General features: G+C 43.4%; 1 protein-coding gene across 3 annotated transcripts in view; it reads left to right on the top strand.

Annotated features, from left to right (window-relative positions):
* The window catches only part of LOC108937774 (zinc finger protein 521-like), a 79,740-nt gene that overhangs the window by 14,776 nt on the left and 40,053 nt on the right, over window positions 1-24,911 (top strand). For all 3 annotated transcript variants that reach the window (XM_018757922.2, XM_029253722.1, XM_029253721.1), the window contains exons 3-4: window positions 17,953-21,314; window positions 21,814-21,898. In XM_018757922.2, coding sequence (XP_018613438.2) covers window positions 18,312-21,314; window positions 21,814-21,898 — 3,088 coding nt within the window. In that variant the 5' untranslated portion in view covers window positions 17,953-18,311. The remainder of the gene's footprint in view (window positions 1-17,952; window positions 21,315-21,813; window positions 21,899-24,911) is intronic.

Here is a 24,911-nt window from a genome sequence, read left to right as displayed (position 1 = left end):
TGGATACCAGTTATAGTGTAACTGTTTTGTTTTTTCACTTTTTGCATCTCAGTTTATAAATGTTGAATTAATTTGCTATGTGCATATGAAGGCTGACAGTTGTTTCCCTGTCTATATACATTTGAAATGAAAACTAGAACTAAGTAAGGAGAATAAAAGGCACTTTTTGGTGTTCAGAGGCCAGTTGTGCACCCCTGAAACATCAGCGCCGGCCTTTCCACCAATGATGGTAGATGTTGGATCATTTAGAGTGCATTGTTGCAGTGCTAAGTATGATTTATTTCTGTCAATATGTCTGAGAGTCAAAGTCCAGTTTATTTCTAAGCAATTTTTTGAGCAATAAATCAAAATGATGCTGCAGATGGATCTTCAATGGAAATCATTTTGCAATTAGACTCTGCACCTGTTTGGGTGAAGCATATGAATTGATGTTCTGCATTTCCAGATTTGCTTTTCAGTTTTTGTTTTTTCAGTGGCATTCTGATACTGCTGATATGACATTCCACATTCCACTATTGTTGTTTTCTGCAAATATTGTATTTTTAGCCCTGTGATTCACTTAAAAAGTGAGCATCCGTTGAGCAAATAAACACAAATGTCAATGCATTCAGAGGCAAATGGGAATTTATTAAGTGTAGGCACGTGAGATCTAGGGCTTTGCAAGGGCTGAAGAGTCATACTCGCCCTCATCTGAGTGATGACAACGGTTCCTGTTGTCTGAAACCCTGAAATGTGAAGGTGGCCATTTCCTCTGAACTATAAATCTTGCTTCTGGGGAAGTCCAACAAAGCTCGACTGGCCATCCCCAGTCCCTGACCCAGGAGGGCGAAATGGACGCGTTGACCTTGCTTGGCACCTGCAGATAAAAGCGAGGCAACGATCGCTATCCCACCTACCCCACCCCCCGATCAATGGCTGTAGCTGCTCCTCCTGGACTGTCAAGGGTGGCACTTCTCATCTGGCAGAGCTTTCACCTCCCTGCCGCAGTGAAAAACGTATGTATTGGTCCCAGTCCCCTGATGCCGCCGCCCCGATCGATCGCACTAATGGTGAACTGCGCCAGGGAGAAGGGCTGCAGGACTGGACCGCCAGGGACCCCCCCCTCCTGGGGCATTCATGGACCGCTCCCTGCCTTCAGGATGCCTTCGGATCCAATTTCATGCTTGGGATCAGCATTGCGCTGCTGGAGAGGACGCACCCAGGGGATGGTGCAAGATGGGGGCGGGGGTGGTGTTACGCTCTCTGCCTGCTGCTCGGCGACAGGTCCACCCTCTCTGTGTCTGCTGAGCCTCCGTCTGTTGGGGAAGTCTGGAGCTTTTTTTATTGGTGCGGTGTGTGTGTATGAGAGAGAAAGAAAGAAATCCTGTATTGCAGACGGTCTTGCCCCTGGATGGAGCATTTGGCCAGTGTTACTAACCACACTCGTCCCCTGGCTCCCATGGAACCTTCTAGCAGCCGGTCCTCTGTTCAGTTGTCCTTGTTTAGTCTGTCTCCCCCTCTGTGGCTTCGAGCCATGACTGTCATTGCAGACAAGTTCCACAATAAACAGATTTAAATGTCTTTTTACACAAGTGGATTTTGTCCACATCTTTGTTTGTCTGAGGGCACTTATCTCTAACCTGAAAGACGATGTGATGTTAATTCTGAATGGGTGTCTTTGTTCTCTTCTGCTGCTTGTGGGCATTAGTGTGTTCTACAGGGTTTCCCTTGAGAGATATTCATGTGTCCTTCAGAAAGAGAGGGAAAAATGAAACCTCATGGGATTTGGAGGCCTGGCATTCGAACCCATGGTGGCTTGACCTTTGGAGAAGTGCCTTCCTTGGTTTCCGAGAGAATAAACACAGCATTCCGCTCGCCCCCAAGCTGACATATCAGTTATAAATGGAGGAGGAGTAGGCCAGAAGCATGTGCCTTTATTTAGCATGTATTTCAGAACACAAATACATTTGTCTGAATTTGGGTGATTTCTGGGGGGTTTCCTGAAATACCACCTACCAGCTAGCATTATTCTGTGAACATTAGTTAGACCATTCTATGTTGATTCATTTTATAGGAGGTCTGCTTTATGCCACTTATACAGGTTGAATCTGTGTGTATCCATGCTGAAAACAGGATGTTTAAAGACCAATGAAGATGACAAAGCTGAGTCAGCAGGAAGTGACATGTGTGCAACATATATTGTGTGCAGTAGTGTTTTAAGTGCTTCCACACACAGTGCTGGAAGAGGCAGTTAAGTGTTATGGTTGGTGCTTCTTCAGCTTGTCTGCCAACCAGTGTTTTAGCGTGCATGCATTTCAGTGAGACGAATTGCATTAATGAATCTCGGAGAAGTGTGGTTAGCCACCGCAGAGAAGGACACGAGGCCAGAGCCCTGACCTTGGCTCCACCCATTTGAATACTACTGGAAGTAAAGATACAAATGTTTTCCAGTTGGATTTTTTTTTTTTGCATTTTTTTCAGTAACTTTTCTGAAAATTTGCCTTTATAGTGGTGGAAATGCAACCCGTGTTACCATGTGTTACATTACATTACATCACATCAATGTAAAGAGCATCAAAACAGAACAGGGACGTGGAACTGCCTTAATTCAGCTGACTTCTGCAGTGTTTACAGCTCTTGTCTTGTGTTCCTGAGTCTTAGTATAACAATAACAAGGTGAAAAACTTCAAGTTTATGGGATAAATCAGCCAACACTCAGTGCTGAACATGGGTTTAGGGATAGTTTTTTATTTTTAGTAATTGTTAAATTATTTGAATGTAGCTTGAAGTTGTCTTTCAAAGAATTACTTATTATAACTATATCCAAGATTTTATAGAACCTAAACCTTGAATAAATGGAGGAATTACTATTAGCTTTTGTTGAGCTGTGATTTAGTGGTAAAAGTTGAATTGATGCATAAAACAAATTACAAATACATTTCCACTTGTGTTCTTAGGTTGTGGAGCTTGTGAATCCCACTTTTTCTTATAAAAATGAATAAAGTGCGTAAGCAAACTTGCATTTCTTAAAAATAACTACCCAACACCTGCAATATCATCGCATCAGTGCAGTAATCACAAGGGACTTTAGAAATACATCTGAATATACTCTTGAGTGAACTGGTAACTGTCTGCTGAAGACATTATATCATGAGATTCAAGTGCAGATGTCCTTTTCATTGTGGTGGTTGTTCTCTAGAGGCAGCGCCCCCCTACAGGTGTGGATCACATGACACATTAGCAGTCCCCTTCTCAGCCTCCCATGGTGGTTTGAAGTCTGGTCTGTTGTCTGTCTTGTGTCTTTGCTGGTTTAAAGTAAGCCTGAATCCATCACCCTGAGGTGAGCCCAATGACTGACACCAGATGGAGTTACTCTGAAGTAAGCGTGATGACTTCAACCGTCACTCGGAAAAGACAAAAAAATATAAAAAATCTTTGAAGACAATTTTCCGGCCCCTTGGAATAGAGTACCATTTGCTTTGATCTAGTCCCAAAAAAAAAATCCATATGCAGTGTTTACTTTGGATGTTATGTAATTGTTTAGAGTTAATGTAATTAACCTGGGGTGGAAATGGATTGGATTGAAACAAAAAGGTAAGGAGGTAGCCCTTGTGGGAAGCCTTTAGAAGGAAGTGGTCCGACATTTTTAGGTGATTGCAGGATGCCCTGTGGTGTTGCATCGCTCTCACATGTAACTTCATCGAATTCAAAAGTAATTTGTGTTCTGTGTTACGAGTCCCACGACTGGATTCGGCTTATTAAAAACTTTCCAAAATGTCATCTCCCTCGGTGCTTCGCGCAGTCCTTAACCTCCTTTTCCAGAACTCGGAGAGATTTGCACCAAGGCTGTTGCTTCTGTCTCTGATTATTTTTTTTTTCTTTTTTCTCCCTTTATTGAAACCCAGAGCAGATAGCCAGATCCGGTAGGGACTGAAATTTATTTTAAAAACCCAGAGTTTTGTATTTTTATGTGCAAGGAGGTCGGGAGAGTTGTGAACGGTGCACAGGGCTCGGGTTTCTCCCCGAAGCAGCTTGTTAAATGGTCTTGTTGAGCACTCTGCAGCAGCTGTGCTGGGATGTGGATCGGTTGTCTGCTTTATTCGCCTCCGTGGGGTTCTTACTGATGATTCAGGTCACTACAATGAATGTAGTGAGACATTTCATTAGACTACTGCATATTGTGTCTTTTTCTGAGATGCTGCCCTCCCACAGAGAAGAAGAATGCACAACTAAACATATTTCTCCTATCTGGAATTTATTATTATATGGTAATTGTTTTCATTTAGATGTATTGGAGGTATGATTTTTGGATGCAATGTAGAATATATTATCATGAGTCTCTCCCCCATTCTTTGTGTCATGGTTTTTTTTTTTTTTTTTTTTGTTGGCTTGTTATTATTTAGCTGTACATTTGTTCTTCCAGTAGGTGAAATATATTTTAATTGAAAAGTAGTTGTATGTTCTACTGGGGACAACTGGTAGATTAGTGGTTAGAAGTACTGCCTTTGGACCCAAAGGTTGCAGGTTTGATCCTTACCTCTGGCTGTAGTACCCTTGAGCAAAGTACTTACCCTGAATTGCTCCATTAATATTACCCAGCTGTATAAATAGGTGAATAATTGTAATCTTAACATTGTAAGTTGCTTTGGAGAAAAACATCAACTAAATGAATAAATGTGAATTTTGGGGAATTATTTTGTGAGTGTGTAAAAAATCCTCCTTCTTGACTAAGGTACTCAGTCACCTCATCCTTCAGAGCCTCTTCCTTCTGATGTAGAGCTGTAACCTGGGCAGTGATGGGATATTCCTGTTAATCATTTGGTGAGCCTTTGTGGTCCTGGTTGAACACAAAATCGCTTAGGGATTTAAAAGCGCCCCCTGCAGGGTTGCTGGCAGAGCACTTTGGTTGTGTCGAGGGGAACGTGTTGGCCAGGAACACCTAACTCAAGGCTTGCTAGAGGCTACCTGGGCTCCACAGGGAGTCTGCACTGAGGTGAGTTCAGCTGTGCCCTCCCACAATGCAGCACGTTCTCATGTTCTGGCCGATGGCTAAATGTAGCTGACGAGTGCAACACGGCTGCCTTTTCACAAAAAAATGTGTTATATGGCCTTTAACCTTTTAGTGTCATCTCTTCCCAAGTACATGTTTGGAAAACTGGCTCAAATTTATGCTTTCTAAGATACTTTTTGTTCGGTCTGTTCATTTGTTTGTTTAGTAAAAATCCGGAAGTCTCTGTACTTCCTCAGAAATGTGGTATTATGCTACAAAATGTAAATATATCAATCAGATCTCCTCTAACACTCTTGTATGCACTTGCAGAGCTAGTTTTGTGCAAGCAAGGTGGAGGGGGGTCCTCCACTTACCGCCCTCGCTCACCCTCACCCGGCCAGTCCTGTGCGCAAGTGCATGCTGATCCAACACCTGTCCCATCTCTTGGGAGGGCAGCAGCTGGTCTGCAGGCCTTGTTTATGCAGTGTGATGGAATGGCGTCTGCACAGGGCGACCACACTGCGTTGTGGGAGTCAGGCTTGGATACATTTTTGTGCATGTCTGTTGGAAATGCGTCCATGCATCAGTATGAATTTTTTTTTTTTTACAATAATGTAAGTGTAGTTGAGATATAGATGTAACACCTTGTTTTTACATAGTAAAATGCTTTTATATAATTTGTAATAAGTACAATATCTTGTCTGTAGTTGCAGAAAATTGTCCTGGCATCTGATAGATACTGCTCTGCATCCTTGGTTTACAAGGCTGTTATTGTCTGCCTCTCATGGGACTTCTGAAAGTGATGTATGCCACAATATTAGTTTTGCCACGCGGTATGAACGACAATGATAGAAGTGGCATTTGGAGATAGGGTAATAAATCTGAATACAGGGGGAGTGGGCGTGCATGCAGCTTGGAAACACGAGTCTTGTTTGGTGCAGAGCCTGCGCCACTGGGTAGAGGCGTGTTTACAAAGTGTAATTTTACAAAAAATCAGAACTGTTCCTAATCCTTCCAGGAACTTGTTTTGCTGCAATATTGTGGAGCTTCTGGAGAGAACAAAGAGTTTTGACTAATTTGTCATTTTTGCATTTTATTGGATGTTTCTCAGAAAATAACCTTGTAGTTCAGAATTGAGAGGGATGCGGTCATCATGCGGGTGGTCAGGGCAGAAGGAGACCTATGGCTGTTTCTATGAGACCTGCAGGGTTTCCTGCTGGGAATGCTAGAGCTAGGACCTATATACCCCCTCCCCATGAGCCTTTCTAGCCATGTGCTTTGTTTGCCTGCCCTCTGCGTATTAGTTGTCTCTTTCTGTCCTTTGCCTGTTTCCATCTGTCATTTTTCATCAGAGTCTTTGCTTCTCTTTCCTCTCTCTACTGTTGTATGTCCAGTACTGTACTTCTTCCTGTCTTTTGGAGTGTTTTGGTTTTCCTCTTTGGTTAAGTGTCCACCCCAACACATCCTCCTCCACAAACTCTCATCAGGATAGCATTTTCTGTGGACCCTGCTCATTGACAACACAGACACATTATTACTATTCCTGTTTTCCATCCAGTTTTCACACTACGGAAGGTGTGGCCGTCTTACTTCACTCGGACATTGACGGGTCTCTTGTCTCACCTTTGCCTACCCTCCCCTCCAAACCCCCCCCCAGTCTGCCTCTGCTGCTTCTGTCATCAGACCCCCCACCACCGCCACTACAGCAGCTAAGCTGAGCTCTATGGTGTGTTGCACATTTTCCTTTCCTTTCTCTGAGGGCACCCCCTCCTCTCCGCACAAAGAGCGACCATTCCCTCACCTTGTCCTCCGGTGATGTATAAAACATAAAGCTTCAGGTAGGGGATGAGGAGGTTGAACTGACATTCCCCTGAACGGCCGCTCCCACGGATGCACCTAATACTTCACCGAGCAATCTGTCAACATGTCAGCAACACATGTTTCGTAAAAAGCCTCCGATGGGAGCAGAAGGGGGCAAGTTTCTGCCAAGGCCCGGGAAACGCTTTGAATTTGCTGGATTTCCATTGGCCCTGACTCCCCCGGGGCGCCCTTTACAATTCTTGCTTTTCAGAAATTTGAACTCGGGACTCTCTGGGGGCTTTCTCTGTCCAAACGGCCAAAAACGCAGCACTCCCCAAGGGCCCTTTGCTAATACCTGAATTCGGAGAAGCTGGAAATTACTGCACTCCCTGGAGGGAGCTTTATCCACACCAGGAAGAGGTGAATAACTCCGCAGGGATGTTACTTAATGCATTGCTGAAATAAAAGAATCCAAGAAAGACTGACTGAAGTGCCCATGTTTTTTTTTTTTTTTTAAAAAAATAAAAAAGCCTTTAGCTTCGCATGGTGCTTATTTGTTAAGAAAAATAAGGAACCCTCTCCCATCATCTACAGCTCTGCTTTAAAGTTTCTGGAGACCTCGGAGCAGAGCTAGACAAACACCCCATGTGTCCTTTGTTTCGGATATGTTGTTTATGTTGTTATCCTGTACATCTGATGCATCTCATTCTTCTTGTGTCCCTGCTCCCCTCCTCTCATGTGGTTGGTTGTTTTCATCTTTTGTTTTTCCCTTCTATGATTTTGTCTTTTAATTATTGTTTTGCACAATTATCTATAAAATACTGCTGCTCCTATTTCACTGAGACATTCAGACAGCAGCTATTGCATAAAATCATAGAAAGGAATGAATCCACTGGTGGTCAGTTAAGTGTACAGACGCCCCTCTACTTATGTAAATTTGACTTGCGTAAATCCGGATTTCCGTAAAAAAAATTCCCGGCATACACATTATTTGTGGATAGCACTTTTATTTTATGTAAAACATCTGAAATACGTTACGCGCAAGTCTGCATAACAAGACAAAGACAGTTTCCGCATGTTTTGAGATGCGAATGCATCTCCTCTTATTAGTGTAGTGTTTTTATTTTTTTTAATTTTTTTTTTTTTTTAACCCATTTTATTATTCACAATGGCTGGTAGTAAACGTGCACTTGAAGGAAATCGAGAACCATCTTGCAAGCGTACAGCAATCAATTTCAAGATGAAATTAAACATAATAAGGAAGTATGAAGGTGGACAAAGATTATCATCTATATCACGGGAGCCAGGTTTAGCCGCTTCAACTATAAATAGGTTAGTGAAGGATGCTGCACATATAAAGGATCATGTGAAAGGAGCAGCTAGCATGAAAACATCTAAGTAATAACTAAATAATGACAATGAAATATCAAGGTGCAATAGGTGAGATGGAAAAATTATTAGTGTTAAGATACTGAATGGTGGAGGAGGAGAAGGAATCTGACACGTAAATTTTGACTTATGTAAGGGGTTGGAAAAAGTGTTTGCGTAAGTCGAGGAGTGTCTGTATAGTTTAAGATATCCCATCGTCCTCCGTTTTGTGGCCGCCTTTTGCTGGAAAATGATTATGTATCCAGGAGTTTGTCCTATTTTTATGTTCTTTTGTTTCACATAAAACAAACTCATTTGCTCATATAAGAATATCACTTTGAGCTGTCAGAGCAATATTAATTTTGGCATTTTTTATTTGTCATTTTTCTTCATTTATTTGTTATTTTCAGTTTGAAGCGGACATAATCTGTGTCTTGAGCACAATGTTTCTCATTTGCACTCTGCCCGTTTCCATTATCAATAACCCGTTATCCAGTGGAGGGTTGCGGTGGTCCGGCACCTATCCTGAAAGCGCAGGGTATGAGGCAGAGTTCACGCTAGATGGAATACCAGTCCACCACACTAAGGGCAATTTAGAGTCACTAATTCACTTGAAATACATGTGTTTGGACGGTGGGGGAGGAAAACAGAGGATCTGGAGGGAACTTATCCCCATACGGGGAAAACATTCAAACTCCACACAGACTGAGCTACAGTAGATTCAAACCTTCATCCAAACCCACAATCCAGTAGCACGACCTGCTCTGCGCTGTGTGACTCCCCCTTTGGTTCCACCATCTTTTTAAAGCATTATAAATCTGACTTATGTAATTGTGGTTATTGAGAGGGACTCTTTTTGCAGCATTTTATCACAACAGGATTCTTCATAACTTTTACCTTAATTATGTTGTAAAAAAAACAGTCTCTCTGATCGCTGTTAATTATTAAAAGTGAGATATTCAAATCTCCATTAGTGGCTTTGCAGAAGTAAAATGTTTTTTGTTTATGTTTCTCCCACTGAGAAGTACAAATCAGTATTTTTTTAACTTAAGTAATTAGTTTTGATTAAGTTGCTCAGGAGGGCAATTAATATTAAAAAGATTATAGTTTCATTATTAGTTAATTAATTGGCCATAATTAAGTTTTAGCATCTTTGCTCTCATTAGTCACAGACAGGTCTGCAACAAAATAATCCCACAGAATTTTGAAGAGTCAAATAATGCTCAGAATTCAGCAAACCTCCGACTCAACCTTTTTTATGCAGAGTTCATTTGCTGTAGAAGCTCATCCTGCAGACTGGGTTTTGTTGAATCGGAGAATCATGGTTATTGATTATTTATCAGTTTGTTTACAGATTCTCCGAAACAAAAACGCAACGGATCATTCCCAGGGATAAACTGCGGCTTCATGTTTCAATCCAGCTGTTGTGGTAATGATAAACAAGACAACCGCGGTGGGAGATGGAGGGATTTTTCTTCATGAGAGTAAGAAATAAGTTGTTCTTCTGAAAGAAAACAGTGCACTGACTAGTGGTAATTAAACCCTGAAGAATAAAGGTTATTCGAGGTCCAGCCAACCGCGAAGTGGCACACAGCAGGGCTTTGTGTTGGGAATCTGTAATGCAGACTCACTTTTAAAACAGCTCTCTGACTGCAAGCTCATGTGTGTGTTGTGTCTCTGTCCGCATGCTTTGTTTGGCCATTTGGCTTCCCTCCGGAAGGCCTGCTCTTTGTTTTCGGGAGCATGGCAGGTGCTTAGAGCGCGCAGTACCAAGGCATTGCAGTTGCAATCACAATGTGCACCGACTGTTGCCGGTATAATACGAGGCAGAGGCATGTTAGGAACTCCTTGGAGATGGTCTACGCTGCCTCCCATTGCTCCACCTGCAGTAGAGGCAGGTGCGTCAGGGATGGAGTGGCACCCCCTAGCTGCCTGCCGGGTTGAATGTCTCCTCTCTCGCTTCCTGCAGACTAGAGAGCACGGTGGAACTCTCCCCACGTTTTAGCAGACAAAGAAAGGGAGCAGGAGGATCCCAGTGATCCACTGTGTCCTGAACAAGACGGCTGGATGGGTCGACAGGGGAAAGCGATCCACCGCGTTGGTGTCTTAAGTAAGGCTGTTCTGAGGCTAATTGAGGCAGATCCTTATAGCTGAGGTTTTCAGTCACCTCCAGGCCTTACTCTTTTCAATGTTTGTTTAATTCAGGAAGGGTGTTAAACATTTGCCAGGATTTCTTCTGTTTCTGTTTGATTTCTTATCACTAGCCAGATATTCATTTACGTTTACATTTATTACATTTACATTTATTCAGGTGTAAAAAGCAATAGATTTTTTTCTTTTTCTAACTTGATGTTTACAGAGGCACAGACAAGTAACAGGTATAATGATCTGTGTTTAGTTGACCGGTAGATCATCATTTCCATTGAATAAAAATTTTTTTTCCCCCCCTCTTGTGGAAATGACTTTGGTGCAGCAGTAGACATATTAGTACTCTTCAACCACAGGGATATATCTATTTAATTTAATTTAAGTTATTTTTTTCTTTCTTTTCCATTACATGCTCATTGGTTTGATTAAAGATGAATTGTTTCTGTACTCCCTCTCTAAAGAATCATGTTAGAGGAACTTGCTGCGGCTTCAATAAGGGCCTCAAACACTTTGCTTTAAAACAATTTCTGTCCAGATCTTTTAACATGCCATATATTTGCATCACATCATCTGTTATGATCACCTTGGTGTTTCTCATCAGACTCTATTCTGTAGATACTCTGGAGAAAAGCATCTGCTAAATTAATAAATGAAATGTAATGCTACCTGGTTTGAGTAAGTATTTCTATTAGCCTTCATTTCTTTGCTGTAGTGCAGTGTATACATGTAAAAGGAAGGTATTCTTACAAAGCACCCTTCTTAACCTCTATAGATCTTTTATGTGCTCAGTTGAGAGGCTGCATTCATTGAATGACACCAATTTGTCCTCAGGTGGTGATTTTTTTTTTTTTTTTTTTTCCCCCCCTCCCTAGTCCAACTCATTCTCTTTGTGAAGATAACCAATGTTATTGGGGGGGGAACTGAAGGGGCAGAAAAATGGAGAGCAGCTAGTTTAGTAAAGGAAAGAGGAAAAGGAGTGAAAAGAGACTAAAAGCAGCAGATGCAGTTACATGCATTTTACCCGTTTAAAGTGGGTAGATTCTGATTATGCATTCTTGGCTGATTCAGAATTGATATTTGGTCTGTCCCTTGATAAATGGCAAAAAATAGTATCCCAGATGGCGGGGGGATTGGTAGCTAAGTAAATAGTTACAAAGCAGTGGTGAACTGGGCAGACAACAAATCAGGAAAATCTTTGCTATAGATGTGCACGAGAACCTGTCATTTTGCCTCTCAGTTTGAGGATATCTTTCAGTATAAAACCAAATTGAAGGTCTTTGACATTTACGTTTTTTTGCTGACACTTTTCCCCAAAGTGACTTGCAATATTAAGTTACTTACCTTTTGTACAACAGGGTAATTTTTACTATAGCAATTCTGGGTAAATACCTTGTTCAAGGGTACTACGGGGGTATGGAACTGAGACTTAGGTCTGTCAGGGGGGCTGGTCTGACTGCTATGCCACCTGCTGGCCCAAGCAAAATCGTTAATGAACTAATTACTGAATTAATCAATCTCCAGTACTCTTTATGTATCTAACTTGCATCTGACTTGATATCAGATAATACAGTAGCACAGTGGGTAGTACTGGTGTCTTTCAGCTACTGAGCTGTGGGTTCAGATGTGGGTCTGAATATGGCTCAGCATGTGTGTAATTTACCTATTTTCATTGTGTCTGTGTGGTGTTTCTCCCGTAGACCAAGAAAATGCGTTTCAGGTGAATTGGTGACTTAAGTTGACTGTTCTGAGTGTGTGTGTGTAGCATAACTGTGCTCTGTAGATGGGTGAATGATTGTAGAGAGTTTAGTGTAGCGTATCTTACTTTTTAAGTCACCTTGGACAAAGATGTCAGCTAAATACTAGTTAATACCAGTATTGTCTCTACATTGTAGGTGAACTGGGTTTGCTGTTAAGCCTTTGTCGGCACGCACATACGTTGCATCGCTCACCTGCTTTTCTGCTCCTCACTTGCTGGGCCACATCCCAGTGTATATGGTCTTTTATGGTACCTTTGTAGTTCTTGCCTTCACCCCCGCCTCCTAGCACCCTGAGATAATATCATAAGTCTGCACAAATTGGTTAGAAATGCGACACGATTAAACCTGCCCATATTAATTAGGTAAGCATTAGTGGGTTGTAATGTTGAGTTTCTCTCTTGAAGGCTGCTGCTCCATGACTTCAGCATCTGCATATTTTTCTCTGCTGTACGCCTGGCCTTGTGCTGTAGTGCTCTGCGCAAAGGGGATGTTTAATAGCATTTTCTTGCCAACTTAATCCGTTATGTAAAGACTGAAATGCCACTAATAATGTCTCGGAAAATTTACCACCAATTCAAACATTAATGATTTCCCTTTATGTGCAGTATATACAGCCTGTAATAAATAGATGTCCCCTTCTGCAATGCAGGAGAGAATTAATGGCTTGGCTGTTCAATTTCCTCAGCAATTTTTTTCTGCAAATAGTCCCCATTCAGCAGAATAATCTAGACAAACAAAAGTAACCAAAACTTTTTTTTTTTTTTTTAGTATGTCCAAAGGCAATGGGACCATGGTAAACATGACCAAATTTGAATGAGTGTAGGTTTTGCCTACGTTAGAAGCGGTCTTTTGTGGTGGATGCAGTCTGCAGGGGGTACACTGTGTGCTAAGTTCGCCCTAAACAGGGAGGCCGCACAGCTTTGCCTTCTTGAGCCTGACCTGATCAACTGTCTGTGGAGACTCCCTGGTCCTCAGTCACAAATGTCAAGGATATTAACGGGTAGCGAGCACCCAGCCTCACGCCTATTTATAGATGTTGTTTTGTTATTCCAGGAAAGCTTAACTGTGTTTTGGAGAAAGTTCTGGATCTCGATGGTTGACACATGGTAACACATTTATTGCATTTTTCGATTGTGCTCGTTAAAAATCATCGCTAAATTTTATTATTGATGGCTTGTATAATAGGAGTACAAAATTTAGACAACTACATAGTAGATTTTAAAGCAAACCTTTCATGAAAATTCAAAAACCCCCACTTTTGTCCAGGGGTGAATTTATTTTTCTAACGTTCTCAGGTTGCCAAGTGGTTCTGCAGTACAAGAGCTACAACTTGAGCTAAAGGACTTGTGTACTTGGAGGAAAGTGTAATGTAGACAAACTAGGTGGCACTTTTTCTGGTCCCTCTGGAGGAAAGATGAAGACTCTGTAACTCATGTCCAGGTCTCAGGGATAGATGGGGACACTGCAGGCAATGGCGTGAGGCAGAACCAGATGCTGCACGTTGCCCAGACTGCACTCAAGGATCTGACCATGCTCTTTCACCCTGCTTTCCCAGAAGAAAAAAAGAATTCTATGGCTACGGTGAGAGGGAGGTTGTCCAGGTAGTGCTCCTGTCACTCAGCTGACACTTCCTGTCACTTCCTGTGTAACTGTGGGCATTGTGAGAAACCTTATATCAAGAGTCATGAGATGTCCTTCTCAAGTTAAATGTATTCCACCAAGCTCCTCTAAGCAAGTTTGACAGTTTTGAGATTCAGATTATTGAGACATTCAGTAGGGTAATACACTTGCATACTTTTGTGTTCAAGGTATTTAAGTGGTATTATTAAATCTATGACTGTTTTGTTCAAAGCGGTCCGATGTGCATTGTGGCCTCCTGTGCTTCCATCTCCGGCCTTGTGGAATGACAGTTTCTTCTGTGTGCACCCACCTCTCCGATGAGTAATAATGGCCACCAATGGCAGTCCTCCTTCTTCAGTGATGTAAAAATCATTGCCACTCTGCCCAGGGCATCACACAACACAGCCAATGTAAGCAGTCTTCCAGACCAAGGTCGTTGCTGCTACATATGCTGCATATAGCAACAACCTTGACAGTGCGTGTCTCAATTTGGCCCATTTCACACTTTGGCCTGGTGGTCAGCTGCGGCAGCTGTCCGCAGCCACAGGCGCCCAGGCAGGCGCTGCTAGCGCAGAGCATGCTGGGAGATGGGTTGCCGGGAATGCCGAGGTGACTGACACCACCCTGCTGCCCTGGCAGCTGCTCAGGATGGAGACTGAAGTAGGGGGCTGCCATCTTTCCCTCCTTCTCAGTCTTTCTCTCTCTCTCTCTCACACACTTTGTCCCACCCAGCTGGTATCTTCAAGCAGGAGCATGGCTTATACATACCCGCTGATGTTGAAACATCCAGTGTCACTACACATCTGCAATTCAAGATACAGTATGTCTTAACCCTTACAGGTATAACTGAAGTGCTAAATAATTATTACAATTATAATTTGAAGCACAGTGGTTTATTCTAACATGTATTTTGGTAATTTTCATGAGAAATAGCACCTCATATTGATGATTTTTTTTCTTTCCTTTATCACATATTGATAGAAGAGTCCCTTTGTACACTCAGGCTTGCAGCTCAAAGGAGATATGTGTCTCGCGGGGGGAGAAAGTATTAAACATGTAAATAAACTACAGAAAATATAGTTCAGTTCCACACACAGTTTCTTAGTCCTGTTCGATAGGGAAATTACCACATTTTGCCATACATACAGTTTCAAAAATAGGATAAAATTTTAGGTTATCTGCAGTCTGGGGACTTTGGATGTATTTACAGTGCTTAGTGTGAGATGGCTATGAAACGGTTCAATCTTAATCACATAGTGTTATATTAAGATCTTATTACAGTGAGCTACAGTCTTGACCTGTCAGTAAAGATCTGCTTTGTATTTTTGCCACTGTTTGCTGAAGCGGTTGGTTACAGCTGTCATTTTGCCATACGGATGTCACGATGGAGATCTTTCTCCCAGGGTGCCATTGAGGAGGAGTTGGTGAGTAAGGGCTGATGGCTTGAAATGGACGGTCCCTAGAGCTGCAGTGCGGAGAAGCGCAATCCTCTGGCCAGCAAGCCGAGTAGAGTAAAGCAGTGGCTGTTTCTGGGCCACAGGGTATCCCCGCAAGGCAGGGAACACAGGCTCAGGGCAGGGCTGTGTAGGCACCTACCCAGCGTTCTGGAGTTCACACACTGCTGGAAATGGACAAGCAGGTGGTGTTGATGAGGGGCAGCCTTTGGGGGCAAATGCAGCACTGATGGAGCGCTAAAGAACAACAAGTACTTAAAGTCACATCTGGATATTTACCCTGGACTACATGCCATCGCTGTCGGCTTGTATGTAGAAGTTGTTCTTCAGATCAGTGTTTTGAAATAGTCCAGCAAATCTTTTTGAACCGAGATGCACTAATGTTTTTCTATCGGATTATTTTCCGCAGAGTAACTTTACAACGTGAGGCATGTTTTGTAACCCGCACACAGTAATTTACCCATTTATACAGCCTAGTGATTTTTGCTGTATCAGTTCAGGGTTAGTATCTTGATCAAGGATGTCATGGCAAGAACATGTCTTTAAACCTGGAACCTTTAGTTGCAAGTTAATGACTGTCACTGCTGCACCACTTTCTACTTAAAAATGAAAGCTGTGATAACAGCTCAAATCATTGATGAGTTGTATTGGAAGTAGTGGTAATCAGCAGTGGAGGAAGAGGAGTACTTGGTATGACTCAAACCCCCAGTTATCAACATTTTTCCATACCTGCTCATTCTTACTGTTGAATCATAATTAAACAATTAGAACACACACACACACACACACACATTGTCTGAAGCCGCTTGTCCCAAGCGGGGTCACGGCAAACTGGAGCCTAGCCCGACAGCGCAGGGTGCAGGGCCAGGGGGGATGGGACACTCCCAGGACGGGATGCCAGTCTGTCGTAGAGCACCCCAGGCGGGACTCGAACTGCAGATCCACCAGAGGGCAGGCCCTGGCCAAACCCACCCCACCCCATTAGAATACTCTTTGTTTTATTTGACAGTTAAAGGTCTTGTGCTTGACAAGGCCCTAGGACTAAAGAGGGAACCTTTGAACCACACATACTCCTTGGTTCTCTGTCTTCGCTGAACTCATTTGTTGGCACTGTTGGACTCAGGGATTTCCTTCAACCTGAGTTCATCTATGCTCAAGCAAGGAGGGAAAAGAAAGGGTGCTTGCACAGGCAAAGTGAGACAACACTCAATTAAACTCAACCTGGAAAAGGGGACATTTTCATAACCAATTAGCTAATCTTTTTCAGTTTCTGCATGGTTTATATTATAGTAACCACTTAGCTGGCAAGTTTAGAGTGATCTGCATTTCTTGCAGTTTTACCCTTCTATTTATTAAACAAGTCCATGTCTTGCACTATTTTTTTCATTTCCATCCTTCTGAATAGACCAGTATGCCTACAACACTGTTGACACCAACAGACCAGTGATAATTTTATGCAGTCATATCCGTTTTAAAGCAGGGAATGTAATTAATTTCAGTGGAAAGGGCTTTTTTAGTGCTCAACTGTTTTTCTCACTTGGTCTAATAAATCCATTTGATTTCCTTTTGTTTGTTTTGTCACCAGTTTTCACATAACTTGCTTTTTCCAGCTGCTTGGAAGGACCTGTTTTATTTAAGTGAGGAAGTGTGGAGCGACTGGGTTTCAGTCGAAGGAAGAGGTGGCTCACGACCTTCTGAACCTCTGAGGAAACCAACATTTGCCACAGAACTTTCATTATGCGATTTCTAAATCCCTGTGTGTCTTTGGTACTCTCCAGAATTTAAAATAATAATTTGCTTTTCTTGTTTTCAAGCCATGTACATTTGCAACACCAGCAATGCATTTTAATTAGCGTGTGGTAATTTGTTAAATTAAGTTTGAACACTTCAGTTTTGATTCCCTCTAAGTGTTTGAAATATTTTTGAAAGCTTTTCAGAAGTAGATTACGACAGCTGGGTTGCAATAGTGCAGCAGAACTCGAACAAAACAGTGTTTACTTTCCCACTACCAGTCAATCAATCAGTCAGCCACCTCCTTGATGCTGTCAGGGATTTGTCATGATTAGTTTGATGCATTCTGGAAATGAAGTAATAAACATAAAAGGACAGTGTCAAGCTGATGTAATAAATTCTTGTAAAACAAGTATACCGTTTCAGTTGACTGTTAACTGAAATATTACAATGGAAAAACTGAGAGGCAGTAAAATTTTGTGGGGAAAATATTACCCTACTTCATGTGCACTGATCCCTTTTCACTAAAAATGAGATTTTGAGTGTTATTTCTACAATATTCCTCGATGTAGTCATGAAATCGCATTCGGAAAGAATTGTGTAGTTTCTGAAAGTAGTACATTTTTTTTCAAAAATGAGAAGCAAACAATAGTTATAATTAAAAGAGAAGAAATCATGGAAATGAACTAATTTGCAACATGTAGGGAGCCCATCTCGAGGTACCCACCCTGTTCCACTTTGGAAGAAATGTCAGCAAGACTGCATTCGGAGTCTCAGTGGGCCAAGTCATTACATGACCACATGCAAGGCTAATTATAGTTGAAGCATTTTCATTTTCTTTTTTAAAATGATGCTGAAAGAAATTCAAATTTAACGTAAAAAATGAAAATGAATCCCAGGGAAGCCTTTGTTTCCAGGACCCAGTGAAAGAAAAAGCAATAATGATGATAATAATAATTCATATTATGACTTTGCGACCTCTAGTTGAGTTTTAACACCTTTTTTTAAAGTGTTCGCCAACTGCTGGGAGTGAACATGAAGCAAGAACAAATTATACCCCCCATGTTTTCTTCAGTAACAAAACAAATGTCTTTGATTTCCACAGATGGTCCTGATGTAGACGATGACCCGTCTTGCTCCTGGCCTGCATCTTCACCTTCTAGCAAAGACCAGGCATCCCCAGATCACGAAGACGAAGGAGTTGACTTTGGAGAAGAAGAGGGTGGCTTGGGACTGCCGTACCCCTGCCAGTTCTGTGACAAGTCCTTTAGCCGCTTGGGCTTCTTGAAGCAGCACGAGCAAGGCCACGGTGACCGTCTGCCCTTTCGCTGCACCTTCTGCAGCCGCCTCTTCAAGCACAAGCGTAGCCGTGACCGACACGTCAAGCTGCACACAGGTGACCGCAAGTTCCACTGCCGTGACTGTGGTGCTGCCTTCTCCCGCAGTGACCACCTCAAGATCCACATGAAGACGCACGCCTCCAGCAAGCCGCACAAGTGTGCCCTGTGTCGGCGTGCCTTCCAGTCCTCCAGTTCGCTACACAGCCACATGCAGGTCCATGAGCGGGCTAAAGATGGTGGACAAGGCCTGTCTGGCGCTGATGACTGGAAGCTGAAGGAGACCCAGAAGTGTGGGCGGTGTGAGGAAGGGTTTGACGCACCGGAGGAGCTGCAGAAGCATATCACAGAATGCCACCCTGAGAACTCTCCTGCCCCTGAAAGGGGTGCCTTGTCTTGCATCTATTGTAAGGAGCTCTTTGGCGATGAGAGTGCTCTCCTAGGCCATATCGAGCAGGCTCACAGCCGGGACAAGAAGGGTCACACGTGCACCATCTGTGCTGAGCAGTTCAGTACTGTGGAAGACCTTTATAGTCACATGGATGTCCATCAGCAGCCAGAATCCAGCAACCATAGCAACAGCCCATCCCTGCTCACGGCAGGCTATACCTCAGTGTCCAGTACCACACCGGACTCAAACCTCTCTGTTGACAGCTCCACTGTGGTAGATGTGGTGCCATCCCTGCCAAAAACCCGACGGAGGAAGCGAGGCGCCCAGCATGCCGCCAGCACAGGCAGGCTATCCTCCAAACAAGCCAAGGTCACGTACAGCTGTGTCCATTGCAACAAGCAGGTGTTCTCTAGCCTGGCCGTTCTACAGATACACCTGAAGACTATGCACCTGGACAAACCTGAACAGGCGCATACTTGTCAGTATTGTCTAGAAGTTCTGCCCTCCCTGTACAACTTAAACGAGCACCTGAAGCAAACCCATGACACGCCAGACCATAGTGTTCTCCTGGGTAACCTGCCTGCCGCTGCCCTGCAGTGCAACTTCTGTCCCGAGGTGCTTGGCGATCTCAATGGCCTACAAGAGCACATTCGCTGCTTCCATGGCTTTCCCAGCCCTGTCGCAAAGGAGAGCAATGCCTTTTTCTGCCCCCAGTGCTTTATGGGATTCCTCACAGAAGCGAGTCTGGAAGAGCATATCCGACAAGCGCACTGTGATGGAGGCAGCTTGCGTTTTGACTCGCCCTTGGCTGGGACCCCCAAGGATCCAATAGTTGAGGTGTATTCCTGTTCTTACTGCACTAACTCACCCATATTCAACAGTGTCCTGAAGCTGAACAAGCATATCAAAGAAAACCACAAGAACATTCCCTTAGCACTGAATTACATGAATAATGGGAAGAAATCTCACTTGACTCTCAGTCCACTGTCCCCCATGTCTGTGGAGCAAGCCTCTTTGAAACAGAGTGGCTCCTCTTCTCGGTTAGCAAACGAATTTATTTGCAATCAGTGTGGTGCCAAGTACTCTAGTTTGGACTTGTTTCAGACTCATCTGAAAATGCACATTGACACTAGCCTTCCTGAGCTGAACTGCCCACAGTGCAACAAAGAGTTCCCCAACCAGGATTCCATGCTAAAGCACGTGACCATCCACTTCATGGTCACTTCCACATACCATATCTGCGAGAGCTGTGATAAGCAGTTTACCTCAGTAGACGACCTGCAGAAGCACCTGCTTGAGATGCACACATTTGTGTTCTTCCGCTGCAGTCTTTGTCAGGAGATCTTTGACTCCAAGGTGTCTATCCAGCTACATCTGGCCATGAAGCACTGCAACGAGAAGAAAGTCTATCGATGCACCTCCTGCAACTGGGATTTTCGTCATGAGTTGGATCTGCAGCGACATGTCCAGCATAGCCACCTGGAAAGCCAGGGCAAGGTCCACAAGTGCATCTTCTGCAGGGAGGCCTTTGGCACAGAGGTAGAACTGCAGTGTCATATCACCACCCATAGCAAGAGGTACAACTGCATGTTCTGCAGCAAGGCCTTCCATTCTATTGGGCCACTGGAGAAGCACCTGCGGGAGAAGCACTGTATCTTTGAAGCCAAGCCCCAGAACTGTGATACAAATGGTGCTGCCCCAGTGTCAGAGTCGGCACAGAAGGATGACGTAGAATTGCAAGGCCTAGTGACCAACAGCCACGAGTCCCACAACAGCCATGACGGAAGTGAGGAGGATGTTGATGCTTCTGAGCCTATGCATGGGTGTGACATTTGTGGCGCTGCTTACACCATGGACTCTCTGCTCACTAACCACCAGCTTCGTGACCACAACATCCGGCCAGGCGAGAGTGTCAAGAAGAAGGCTGACCTGATCAAAGGCAGCCACAAGTGCAGCGTTTGCTCCCGGACGTTCTTCTCTGAAGGGGGCCTCCGCGAGCACACACAAACACACCTTGGCCCCGTCAAGCACTACATGTGCCCCATCTGTGGGGAGCGCTTCCCATCCCTTCTTACCCTCACCGAGCATAAGGTCACCCACAGCAAGAGTCTGGACACGGGAAACTGCCGGATATGCAAGATGCCCTTGCAGAGCGAGGAAGACTTCCTGGAGCACTGCCAGATGCACCCTGACCTGAGGAACTCCTTAACGGGCTTCCGTTGTGTAGTCTGCATGCAAACAGTCACATCCACTTTGGAGCTTAAGATCCATGGAACTTTCCATATGCAGAAGACTGGCAACCCGGCAACCAACCAGCTACCTGGGCGCACCCAGCACCCCTCTCAAAAGCTCTACAAGTGTGCCTCCTGTCTGAAGGAGTTCCGGTCCAGACAGGACCTGGTAAAGCTGGACACCAGTGGCCTCCCGTACGGGCTGTGCTCAGTGTGCATGGGTGCTGGTAGCCAGAATTCCAGCCCTGCACTGAATGGCCGAAAACAGCAACAGGATGCTGTGGCGGCAGGCCAGGGAGACGCACTTGGGCCTGGAGAAGGCAGGAGCAAGGCTACCCCCATCAAGACCAGGTGCTCTAGCTGCAATGTCAAGTTTGAATCAGAAGCAGAACTACAGAACCACATCCTGTGCACCCACAGGGACATGCCTGCTGAGAACCAGAGCGGACCGGTCCAAACACCGCAGGTGTCACCCATGCCCAGGGTTAGCCCCTCACAAACTGAAGAGGTAATATATATACACACACACACACACTCTACCTGCTTTCACATTATTTACGTTTGGAAACGTTCACTGTTTTGGCTGTTTTTCGTTTTGACCTCTGTTAAAAGATAATCAATATATGTACATTTTAATGTTTGTTTAATTTGGATGATATGCTGGAAACCCAGACTATTTGCTTTTCATAAAAATAATTTGTCAACAGAGAGCTTTGAGTCCGGTGTGTAACTGCTTCTATGCTGTTGGTACCAGGTCTTCCACAGTTTGCTCTTGTGTTTGCATGACCTCCACTCCTAATCATTGTATGGTCTACATTTCCTCCAGGGATCTCCATTGTATGCAACTATTGTCTTCTACTTGATCATGCAATTTGTTGTTGTTGACCATCCATTGTATTAATCACAACTGGCAGTCTCTCACAACTTGGCTTGCATGAGAGTCAGGTACCGAACACTTTGACGAGCAGTTAAATTCACCCCATTGAATTGCTTCTTTTACTATGCAGAAGAAGACGTACCAGTGTATCAAGTGCCAGATGGTTTTCTACAGCGAATGGGACATCCAAGTACATGTCGCGAACCACATGCTCGGTAAGAATGAGTTGCATATCTTATTTGGTGCTGAATAACGGAACAGGAGTTCTGAATTATGGTCTGAAGATACACATGGATTGTTGACTTTTTTAAATGGACCGTGGGAAACCCGTATGGTTGCTGTGAGTAAATTGCTATAGATATATTTGTGTGCATATCTATAGTTTATGCCTTATGCCTTTTTGTGTTTGTTTCCTACTGACAGAGTTGTTTCTTCTCCTAGCTGTCCAGTATTCTCTTTTCCCCCCAATATCTTACTCTTTTTTTTCTGCCCCGATTTATGCTTTGACATGAGTGTGATAAGAGTTTTGACAAGTGGAAGTGTGAGAGTTGTGGTGGAGGGTCCTTGAAAGAAATCGATAGTTTGCTGCTGTAGCACTGTGCTAGGTGCATCTTCCTGGCCCTCTCAATGGCCATCCTTTGAGAACGCCACCCTGAGTGTCGGTGTCGCGTGTTGAGAAAGTTGTGTTACAGATGTGAGCCGAAAACTCTAATTTTGTTGATCTCTCGATTCTAACAGTGCCTCTTCTCTCTTCAGCATGTTGATCCCTGAATAATACATTTCTCCTTTGGCACTATGCACCTAGAGACAGCATCTTGGACTGATGGTTTCTGACAGTGCAGCATTTCCATGCTAAACCCTATGGCTGAGACCCCACCATCACTGGTACCAGACATGAGGCAGGAGTATGTACTCTTAGTACTGCTTGCGACTGACTCCCAAGTGAGAAGTATGTGCTTTTCCAGCCAAATTTAAGAGATGACAGAGGCAAAACCTTGTGCTTTCCCACAATACTCTGGTTGTCGTCCTCTTTTAAGCATTCCTTGAGTCCCTACCCGTCTGCTGTCCCTGACGACTCGAGGAGAGTGGGCTGGGATGCTCTAGATGATGTTCTACTTTAGAGTTTTTCTTTTTCTTCCCGAAGCATTCACCTCAGAAGACTTCTGTCTGAGGTCTCCTGTGCCAGATGCAGATGGGTCTTCTGTGCATTTGAGTCACGCACTAATCACTCATTCGCATTTGTTAATGACTGACGCAGCTTACGGCTTTCATGGGTTTTCCCCATTATACAGCTGGGGACTTTCTGAAGCAGCTCTGCCAATGTTCGTCATTCACAACATCGAACCTTCTGGTTGTCACATCCAGTCTCTGTTGCTGAGCCAAATGCAAAGAAAGGGGAACATGTTGAGGAATGTCTGATCTTTTTCAGTAATTCCAGTACATTTAAGTTCAAGGTTGCAAATTTTGTAGCGATGACTTGTTTTTTCCCCTCTGATTAAAAACCTGGTTACAAAATGAAGGTAGTTTTTTTAATTTTTTTTTTTGGATCACCTGAGAAAGAGTTGATTGCACCTGGTATTACTTTTTTAAAAAAATCAGAAAGTAAATTTAAGAAGAGGGTCAGAAGTAATTTTCAGAATTTAACTGGGGTTGTTGTTTTTTTGGTGCTGTGCATTGAAATACTAATTGAAACAGTTTCCTACATTGTGTAAATTAGACTTGTGTGCTGCGATGACAACAGAAGACAGAGTTCAATCCACCTATTCTGTAACACTGCAGATTTTGTAGTTAAAGCAAATCAAGCAAGAAAAAAACAGAAAAGCCAAAATAACCAAGTAATTTAAACCGCCTTGAGTTGCATCCCAGTGTCACAGTGGGTGAAAACTGAGAACTGATGCATTTTGTTGCTTCTCTTGTCTTTTTTTATTTGTTTGCTTCTGTGTTGCTTGTCATTTTGATTGATTTCAATCCAAATGCATTTAATTCCCTCAACAAAGATATGATGTTCATACAGTAGGTCACCAGTAAATAGTCTAATATTTATTTTGAGTGAATTTGAAATTAATTCATGAATGCAAAATTGAATATGGAAATTAGAGCAATTTTTTTGAATATAATAAGAATGTTATTTATTTATATAAATTGAGAATATTCTCATTTAAGGAATATTTTAAGATATTATAATGAGAACAATAATGTATTTTGGGATTGTCATATGTCTATATTACAAATAGATTCCAATATACACACACACACACACACACATCTTCAGAACCGCTTGTCCCTCATGGGGTCAAGATTCCAATATATTTAAAATATATTTTTCCTAGATGTTTAGTAATTTGGGCTATCAATACTTATTTTATTACTACCTCCTGTAAAAAATAAGTAGGACCCACATGGAATAATTATGTATTTACCCCATAACATTTTAATTCCCCGGGCTAAATGCTGTGTCTTTCACTGCTTCTAAAGGCACCTTTGTTGCTGTGATAAATTCAGCTGTAAAAGAAAAGGCAAACAGCTGGAGACGAAATGAGCAGGTCTCATGCAGCTGATTTGGGGCTTAATAAACGATGGAAGTTCCACAACAGGCTTCCTCAGCGACAGTAGCTTTCACTTGGACCCAGGGCTTATTACTGGGAAATCAATTTGGATGAAAACATCCTCATTTGGACAAGATTTAAGAACATTTTCTGCCCCCACTAGAAGGGGATGCTCTCTGCTATAATGGCCATCTGTCCAGGAGAGATTAGCTTGGGCCCAGGTCAGTTTCCGTCAGCTGTCATGTCTCGGTCCTAGGTAATGGTGGAATAACGCCCATTCTTGTGGGCATCGTAAGCCCTGCCCACTGGCAGTGTTGATGAGCAGCGACGGATCCATTAGAAAAGATATGGCCTGGTACAAAAACAAAAGAGAAGGGGAACATAGTGACAAATGGCGGTAATGGAATGTTGTTGCCCTGCCCCTCACGCTCTAGCCCTCCAATCACAGTTTAAGCTGAAACTCCCGCGAGTCCTTTGTCTGCCAGCACATTTTAATACATCAGCAAGAAGGCTGATGGAAGCGGGAGTGGAGAGCCGGCTGGACTGCGCCGTGCTGTAGACCTTTTATACGTTGGATGTGCAAATAGGGTTGTTAAAGGGAGGAGACGGCAGGATGGAGACTGCCCGGCCCCAGTGGTCCTCGAGCCGCTCCATACAGCCCAGTTGAGGAAACTCACAGTTG

The sequence above is a fragment of the Scleropages formosus genome, chromosome 7 (assembly GCF_900964775.1).
Source record: "Scleropages formosus chromosome 7, fSclFor1.1, whole genome shotgun sequence".
NCBI classification, from domain to species: Eukaryota; Metazoa; Chordata; class Actinopteri; order Osteoglossiformes; family Osteoglossidae; genus Scleropages; species Scleropages formosus.
This window is presented reverse-complemented; position numbering and strand designations above follow the sequence as displayed.